Here is a 9140-nt window from a genome sequence, read left to right on the forward strand (position 1 = left end):
TATCCTGCAGTTTAGCTCAATGTGCCTTTATACCTACGTATATAAATGGGATTAACCGTAGCTTGTTATCTGTTGGCAATTGAAAAATTGACAAATGACAATTGAGACCAATATATGATATCTAATTCTTTTGCCAAAAATATTGGAGTTAGTACCTATTATTGAAATAGAAAAAGAATAACGTCTAATGATATTTAGTTCAATTTAAAATGTGGCGTCCTACTTTTACAATTCTTCGAAAAGTGGTCCCTTCCCACTATAACGAAAAATCCTCATTTTCAAAATTATTTTATTCCACCAAAAGCCGATTTCCTCGTTCGACGGCAAAACTAACCCTTATAAGTGCCAGTGTGGGTATTTTAGTTGGGGCTGGATATGGTGGTTACACACATTATAAGATAAATGTTAAGAAGCCTCTGAAAGCAACAGAAGTGGAAGAATACGTCTTACTAAAAGAAGCCCCTAAATATCAAGCCCAGTATAGAGTACGTATCTCTTTATTCAGAGGTAAAAATCGTTGGTCTAGTGGCCTATCGTACTCACGATAAAATTTTACACATACGTAAAAAAAACAGAAAAACTTACATTAACTCATTACATACCTCTACATTGCATTTTCGAACATGCTGTCTCCATATGTATATTTTATGGAGTCTTGTCATATTTTTTTTAAATAAATTATTAATGTCCTTATAGCACTAAAACCAGGTATTAAGCAAGCATAAGGCCAGTAGCACATTGTTTGAAGAGCCTACAATCTGCATTGGTCTCTTAAATAAATTCATATAAACAACTGTTAATACAAGCTATGCATATATTTTCATGTTTTGTTTTCATCAAGTATATTAAATAATGTTTGTATTAATAAATTTATACCATAGCAGTCTTAGCGAAAAGAGTAACTTAAATGTGTGGGGCTGCGTTTCGGAAGCTGAACTGTACTGAATTAAATAGTAATATAGAAGAAATTATAATGAATGTACAATAAATTGTAATTATTTTAACATAAGAAGACTGAGCTCCTCCCGTTGAGCAGTTAACAATTGGCTAAGGCTTGCCTCTGCAAATGTCTTTGCCTGCATTATATTTTCAATAAATGCCATTTCGTTCTATCAGAAGATGCAATTTATAATAGGTGGTGAATGTTGTGCGACTGAAAAAATTATGAATTACATTTTTTCTTGTCCTTTCTATTCTGTGTATTAGATCTATATAACATTAGATAATGAAATCTATACTACATAACAATATATATATAGATTATGGGTTAAGGTTGAACAATTTTTACACATACATTTGTCAGCAATTTTTTTTTCAATCTTCTTTAAGCGATAATTTTATAAATTTGTATTAAATATTTCCACATCAAATAAATTTTTATCATATACAAGTAATTATATCATGCGATGTAATTTTTAAGGTTGTTAACGATTCCGATAACAGTAATTTGGAATTGGTGTTGTTCCAATACCGCACTTGTCCATTCTGCTGCAAGGTTCGATCATACCTCGACGCTCGTGGTATTAATTATGAAGTTGTTGAGGTCGATGCTGTACTCAGACAAGCAATCAGATGGTCGAATTACAAGAAAGTGCCTATTCTGCTAGCCAAAGTGGACGGAGGATATCAAGTATAAAATTATTGATTTAATAATTTTCTTGTTTATGACGAATGTGTTATAAATTTTTGTATTTTTAACTTTCTAGCAATTATTAGACAGCACTGCTATAATATCTATGTTAGAAACATATTTGAGAGACAAATCTTATCAATTGAGCGATATTGTAAAATTCTATCCCGCGACCCGCTTTGTTAATGACTCCGGGAAAATTGCAACGGACATAACAAATAAATATTTTGTTATGAACAACGCACCTTTGCTTGATGAAAAGCAAAAAGCTGCTGAAGCGTAAGTAATGCATTCAAATTGTGAATAAATTTAACTGAAACATGTTATTTTTTTTGTATTATTCTTTAATTTATATATTAAAATGATAATTTCAGTCAGTTGAGCTCAGTAGCACCTTGCTATATGATTTTTTACTATTTTTAAATTCTATACCTCTCATGTATATGTTATATATTTCACATAACCATTTAGGTTCATCAAACAAAGAATAAAATTGTCTCTTTGTATGTCAATCTATGTTCTAGGTTTTACTTTTCATGAATTTAGTGAAAATTATATAGTTATATAATGAAGGGCTGGGAAATCTCTTTGGGTGGAGTATTACTTTGCATGTATTTAGTGATAATTATAAGAAGAATGGTATTTCCTCAGGGAGGAACGCCAATGGCGGCAGTGGGCCGATCAGGTGTTGGTTCACACCTTGTCACCCAATGTGTATAGGACTGTCGGGGAGGCTTTGGAGACCTTCAAGTGGTTTGAAGAAGTTGGTGGCTGGAAGCAAACTTTCCCGGCCTGGGAGTGTGCATTAATGGTGTATGTTGGTGCAGCAGCTATGTGGATTATATCAAAGAGATTAAAGTCCAGGTGTTTAACATTTTTATTAAATAAAGAAAAACAGTATATTACCTAATATAACCTAAATCATTCAGATGTGTGGATATTTAATTTGTAGTATTTTTTTATACTTATTTTTTTTTGTTATTCCTATATGGTTTGGGAGCATATTAATCTATTATATTTTGTAGAGTCCATAGATTTCATGAATTATTAATGTACCTATTCATGAAAATTGTTTTCAGACACAACATTAAAGATGATGTTCGACAATCACTGTACGATGCTGCTAATGACTGGATGAAAGCTATCCAGAAAAAAGGCACTCCCTTCCTGGGTGGTGATAAACCAAATCTAGCAGATATATCGGTTTTCGGAGTCCTCAGCAGTATTGAGGGCTGTGGTGCCTTCGAAGATCTAAAGACCAACACCAGTATAGGCCAATGGTTCCAAGCTATGAAGATGAACATGAAAGAAACGAGTGGAAAACATCTCGCTTCTTATGCTTAATGATACATAAGAATTTCCTTGTAACCAAGTTAACATAGAAGTGGGCATAATATGTTTAGCTGTTATTATTCTATTTACTTTCTGACCATTAATTCGGTACATGATTTACGTATTATGAAAATGTGATAATATTGTTCATCTGAGATAATCTTAATTTTTTCTCATCATTAAAATACAGTACATTTATTTAATTGGCGTAATTTAAGTACGAAACATTTATGTTGCTAGTTAATAAAACGTTGATGAAAAAGTCCTGTTCTTATTTCAAATATTTTATTAGTTATTATAGTTTACTTAAACAAAAATTAGCACATCAAAAAGAAAATATTAGCGTGATCCAATCGTGTGGGGCTGATATCTAATTTTTAAGTGTGATACGTTATTTTAATTTGAGTTTTAATTTGAGTAATTTATTTAATATAATAACAATGTTCTGGCTGATTCATCTAACAGGCGACTTGAGTGTACATGAGAGAGAAACCTCTGTTGGCGACATCTGGCGGCGTCGTTGCAGTCACACCCTCATTACCATTCGTTACAACGTATAACACGAACGGTTTAGCGTTAGCTGTAATTGAGAATGATATTTTTTATGATTTCATCTTCTACTTTATATATTTGGAATTTTATTTAAACTGTTGCCTTCCTAGTTAATGTCATAAAGATGGAAGGAGGAATAGAGACAATATTATTAATGCAAAAAATTAAGGTAGAGATTAAAGCTGGATGATAAACGAAAAAAGACTTTAATCACAATTGAATAGAGCTTACTTTGCACGGGCACGAAACCAAGACCACAAAAGCGATCAGTGTTGACTGGTACACCGGTAGCAGTAGTCACAGGATTGGGTATAACGACGAAATCAGTTGTGCACGCGACCCCGTTCACAGCTCCTATTGGCGTCCCCAACACTGTGTTATCAGCGCCTTCCACGTCCCCCGTCACAGTGAAAGAAAAAACGCTACTTGCAGACTAAAAAACAAATACGGTTATATATTAGATTCAGATAAAGATTTTTTTTTTAGAAAATATGTACTATACATTACTTGTGCATATTGTATTCCACAAAAACCGGCCTCCATTCTGATGCATATACCATAGTTTAAATTGGCGATTTGTCTTGTTCCTGTAACGAGTGAGGCACTCAGAGCAGTGTTAGCTGCGGTGCCGTAATTGAAGCTGTTTATGGTCCCAGTAGTACCCGTGTAGTATTGCAGGCATCCATTTGGCGCTGGAATTTTTTTCATTTAGATTTCCAAAAATATATTTATTTTTACAATGACGCAATGCGTGGTGATAATATTGCTTACCAATTCCAGGACAATCGCATCCTAGTTGAGTTAACAGTATGTTCCATCGCCTTGAAAACGTGGTGGCAAGGGTTGCTGTCACGGTTATTGTTATAGCGGTGTTTCCGTTGAAATCAACGAATAAAGTCTGACCAGTATTGTCACCGCAAAGAAGAGGGACAACTGTATTCCCTCCAGTTATACTTATGAAATCGGTGTTGCAGATGCCATCGCCATCGGGTTGCGCCAAAACCAAATCCAAGAAGTCAATTCTAAGCTGCAAAAATAGCATACGATAATTTCATCATTGTCGTTGGCTATTGACTTACAATAAAGAATATTTACCTGACAAATATTGCTATTACAGCGATTGACTGTGATGCTGCACGATTGTCCGCCAGCGTAAGCCGAAGGATATCCCGGACTAGTGAAGTAAGTGTTGTTTACGTTTGTGGTTGCCCCACAACTTCTTGATACTACAAATTTATATTATTATATAAGTAACAATTACAATATTCATGAAAAGTAAACTCTAGGTACGTTTTAGATACCAAATTCAAAGTGATTTCAAAATGGACACTATCATACAAAGTTTTTAGTTTTTTTTTTTTAATATTTACCAATGCAGCATCTGCCTCTTCTAGAGGCACAAGTGCCTGTGATGGTGCCATTAAGATTATTGCATTCGCGACGAGCAAGACAGATGCCGTTCATTGTACTCGAACTAGAACATTCCACGTTGGCGAAACGGACGATACTGACGAACGGGAATACTGTAAACAAATAAAACCTGAATAATTTATAGAGTAATGATTATTATTTAGTGCTTACTGCCATTCCATCCCTTGGTAGAAGTGGTGGGAACGAAATCATAGGCGATGAACTCAGTAACGGTATATCCACTCTAGCCTTGAGGACACCCAAATTATAATATGAAGGATATAGAGACACAGGAAATAGAGCAAATTGTTCTAATAGTTGTTGTCTCTGATGAAAGTATGGGGACTCTTCGTCCAACTGGTCGTCCGATGGTAAAAAGGTTATATAGGATATAAATTGTGTAATTCCTATGCACACTCTTCAGTAATGAGATCTAAGACTTTCGCGAGTATTCATTTAAATGAAATGAGATGACATCTCGTCTGCCCGTGATCACGGTTGCTGAAAAGTAACCGAAACGTCGGGAGCATGTAGTTTAAAAAAAAAGCGTAGTAAAACGAATAATATTAGTTTCATTTGTACTTTTTAGTATATCATAAAATACTGAGAGACTGGCTACTTTAAACTTGTATTCAGGCATGAGTAGAGTGGTTTTATTCAAATCACGGCCACCGATATGTCTTTTTCCATGATTCTCACAGAGTCCAATTAGTTAGATAATATTTGGCTGATATATATAGCTGATGATGATATATAGCTGTCCCTCAAGAAACACTGCCTTACTTTTGCAAACACAGTTTTTTTGCTGCCTTAGCTTTTGATACGAAGAACCGCCCAAAGCCAAATAAATACCATAAATAAGTTATATACCTAGTATGTATGAGGGATAGACATTAGATGCGCTTTTAATATATATTCAATCAAAAACTGCAGTTTCGAAATTCGTGAATTTTATAACAATTATAATTATTTTATAATTAGAAGACATTGTTATAAAGTGTTATAAAATTGACATAAATTAGAATTGGAGTGTGCAGTAGATTTTAAGAAATTTTTTTCAACCCACTATCCTAGTTAATATCATACTAGTTATTTGTTTACAAGCGACACGCTAGAAACGTGCTAAGTGACCTCCTTAACTTAACTCTTTATAAATTTTTGTTGTAAACTTAACCTAATCCACAAGTATTTTGATCAGATTTTTGTAAGTAATGTTCCGGCTGGTCCAGTTTTACAAGTAATTACGTCCATCAATTGACTTTCACAAATTATCAGCATCGTTATATTTTGAGTTTTCTTTAAAGAAATTATTGAACAGCTGGCTGTTCCGAATACTTTCTTTGCGTTATTTACATTGTAGTTAATATTAAAAATAATATTTGATTTAATTTTTACAAAACATGTATAACCTTAAACTTTGGATGCATACTGTCATTTTTTTTACCAAATTTAAAATGAAAGCTTATATACAAAGTAAATAATTTTGTTGTATAAGACAACGGAAAATAGATTTTAACACAAGCAACAAGTTTATGAGAGGAAAGACCAGTAAGCGCACGCATGTAATAATAACAATAAGACGAATTATTTGTATTTAAATAGAGAGGAATAATTTTAAAAACTAAACCAAAAATTGTTTGATAAAGTTAAAATAAAATGAGATCTAAGACTTTCGCGAGTATTATTCATTTAAATGAAACTAATATATTTTCGCATATACTACGCGGATATTTTTTTTTAAAACTTCATAATCTCGACGTTTCGGTTACTTTTCAGCAACCGCGATCACGGGCAGACGAGATGTGGTTGCTGAAAAGTAACCGAAACGTCGGGATTATGTAGTTTTAAAATAATAAAATCCGCGTAGTATATCCGAAAATATATTAGTTTCATTTAAATTAAAATAAAAGTCTCATATTATTATTCATAGTTATGTAAACATAGATTATTTATATTTGTTTTATCAAGAAAATACTTCGTAAAAATTATATACGATTTTTCATTTTGCAACTCATGTTCCGTTTTGTTTAATTCATAGTTATTGACAGTTAATTTAGTCGCAGAGCTAAAAATTTATTACTAAGGGAGATTCGAAAAGACGTCGCGTATGCATTTTATTTTTTGAATAAATAATTTTTTATATAGATATTAAAAAAAAATATTGGAATTGATAGGTACTTACAAATTTTGCCTTCTCTTCTTCCATGAGTATCGACGTCATAGTTGTCTTCATCTTCGAAATTGTCTTCCAAAACAGTAAACGCTGCAATAGCGATAACTGATGTTATAAAAATAAACCAAAATAATTTGCTTGTCATTTTCTCCGTTTTTCAGCACTAAGGAAATATCAGATGTAGATATGCTACGATTAATGTCTGAACATTATCGAATGGGTGTTCAATAGGATGGTTTGAATTACGAAATGAGCGGACGATGTCAGAACATGAAACTTAAATAAAGTAGACCCTAACGGTAGGTTATTTGTAAAGACTGTTAGGAATTGCCGTTATTCGTTTAGCACTTTCAGTCATAGTATGTAAATGGTGCGGTCATCTGAAATAGTGTCATTTTCATATCAATTAGTTTCATTGGGATTTATGACAAGCAGTTTTTTTGAACGACAAAGAAAAATGATGAATGGAATGTTTACCCCAAATTTTCAGGTTGATAGTATTTCATTCATAAATCTTCACTCATTTTACAATTAACGTAGGTATGTAGTTTGACGTCACAGATTTTGGTGAGGGTACAACCAGCAAAAGATTTTGTCCAGCAACATATATAATATCGTAAATTAGATTCAGGTGAAGTTATCTCAAATCATTCCTACAATTGAAACAGAATTATTTCATTTATGTTCCTTTTTTGAATGAGGTTGTCTCTTGTTTGTTTTATACCGATTATTCCTAAGAATTATAAAAAAAAAAATGTTTGCCCTAAACCTGATATTTCAATCGAGATTATTAAGAAGCTCTCTTTAAACTTGTAAGTATCATTGAAATATGTTTTGTGAGATCGAGGCATTTACTTTTATCAACCTTACAATCTACAGAAATTTAAATACTTTATTCTATAATTATTGTTTGTTTGTTGAAGTTATGTAGTATTAAGATAGTATTGCACTGAGACGAGTATAAAAACTTTGACTAGTGAATTTTAAAGATAACCAAATCATTAAATCATGGAAAACTCCAAAACCAAGCTTACATTAAAGCAAAAAGAGCATATATCTATAAATTATAAATAAAAAAATAAATAAATATTTATATCACTACTTCTTTTATTGACCGCGATTCTTAAAAAATACGTAAATTCGGGTTTAATTTAAAATGTGTTGTAAAATGGGTATTTAATGAAACAAATAATATCAATGTGACTAATTTAATTTGTTCCGAAGTACGAATATTGAAACAATTTTTACAATTAAGTTTTACACTCAAATTGTAAGTTACAATTACAAAAGAACAAACAGTTGTATCAATAAGTTATGGAAATAATGCAATAGCTCGCTCGTTACCAAATAAATTTGGTAGAGACAAAAAAAAAATTTTTCATAAAGTTATGATTTTTTTCAGAAAAACAAGTATTTAAGAATCTTCAATACACACATTTATGTGTGAAATATTATTTTTATAAGCTATTGGTACAATGCATGAGTAAATGTTTGTGCGAATTACTTATAACTTCTGATCTATGGCACAGTGATATCTGTACAATAAGAAATTAGATATTTTCCGTATAGTGAAAAAGACGATATTCACAAAAGATTTAACCGTTATAAAAGATTTGTTTGATTACAAAAGGCTAGTTTATGTACTAAGACTTTTAAGATTACCTAAAACTACAATTCAATCAATTAAATACTCGGGGCAAGGGCATCGTAAACCCTCTAAGGCAAGCATTACTCTGTGCGTATTTAAAAAAAAATTTAAATAACAAAAATGTTAGTAAATCACACGTCTGGCAACTCATGAAACTAGGTACTTTATATCATTATGCAAATGTTCACTTATCTAAAATACATAATATTTTTACACTCTCCTATACATAAAAAACAGTAAATAATATCCATATAAGTATAAAAGAATTCGAAAGTTCATTGGTAATAAATTATTTCGTGACTTAGTCCATATAAATCTAAAAGACAACTTAAATAAAACGGAAAATTATAAATAGCTTATGTCCACAATAAAAAAAATGTCGATATATTAATAGA

General features: G+C 31.8%; 2 protein-coding genes across 2 annotated transcripts; one reads left to right on the top strand and one right to left on the bottom strand.

The window, feature by feature from the left end:
• Positions 1 to 105: 105 nt before the first annotated feature.
• On the top strand, positions 106 to 3224 carry LOC116777765 (prostaglandin E synthase 2). Its single transcript, XM_032671473.2, has 5 exons — positions 106 to 485; positions 1421 to 1630; positions 1707 to 1909; positions 2282 to 2494; positions 2710 to 3224. The coding sequence occupies exons 1-5, from the start codon at positions 210 to 212 to the stop codon at positions 2972 to 2974; spliced, it is 1167 nt and encodes a 388-aa protein (XP_032527364.2). The 5' UTR covers positions 106 to 209; the 3' UTR covers positions 2975 to 3224.
• A 6-nt stretch (positions 3225 to 3230) lies between these two features.
• On the bottom strand, positions 3231 to 7345 carry LOC116777567 (uncharacterized). The gene is made up of 7 exons (XM_032671187.2): positions 7107 to 7345; positions 4885 to 5037; positions 4610 to 4740; positions 4286 to 4541; positions 4022 to 4206; positions 3746 to 3947; positions 3231 to 3542 (listed from the first exon to the last, which is right to left on the bottom strand). The coding sequence occupies exons 1-7, from the start codon at positions 7240 to 7242 to the stop codon at positions 3421 to 3423; spliced, it is 1185 nt and encodes a 394-aa protein (XP_032527078.1). The 5' UTR covers positions 7243 to 7345; the 3' UTR covers positions 3231 to 3420.
• Between the last annotated feature and the right edge of the window lie 1795 nt (positions 7346 to 9140).

This window comes from Danaus plexippus, chromosome Z (assembly GCF_018135715.1).
Source record: "Danaus plexippus chromosome Z, MEX_DaPlex, whole genome shotgun sequence".
Taxonomy (NCBI): Eukaryota; Metazoa; Arthropoda; class Insecta; order Lepidoptera; family Nymphalidae; genus Danaus; species Danaus plexippus.

Coding starts and splice junctions, on each gene's coding strand:
- LOC116777765 (XM_032671473.2), top strand. CDS start 210: ATGTGGCGTCCTACTTTTACAATTCTTCGAAAAGTGGTCCCTTCCCAC. Junction 486..1,420: donor AATATCAAGCCCAGTATAGA/GTACGTATCTCT, acceptor GTAATTTTTAAG/GTTGTTAACGATTCCGATAA. Junction 1,910..2,281: donor AAGCAAAAAGCTGCTGAAGC/GTAAGTAATGCA, acceptor GTATTTCCTCAG/GGAGGAACGCCAATGGCGGC.
- LOC116777567 (XM_032671187.2), bottom strand. CDS start 7,242: ATGACAAGCAAATTATTTTGGTTTATTTTTATAACATCAGTTATCGCT. Junction 4,542..4,609: donor GTAATAGCAATATTTGTCAG/GTAAATATTCTT, acceptor CTATTTTTGCAG/CTTAGAATTGACTTCTTGGA. Junction 3,543..3,745: donor TGGTTTCGTGCCCGTGCAAA/GTAAGCTCTATT, acceptor TCTCAATTACAG/CTAACGCTAAACCGTTCGTG.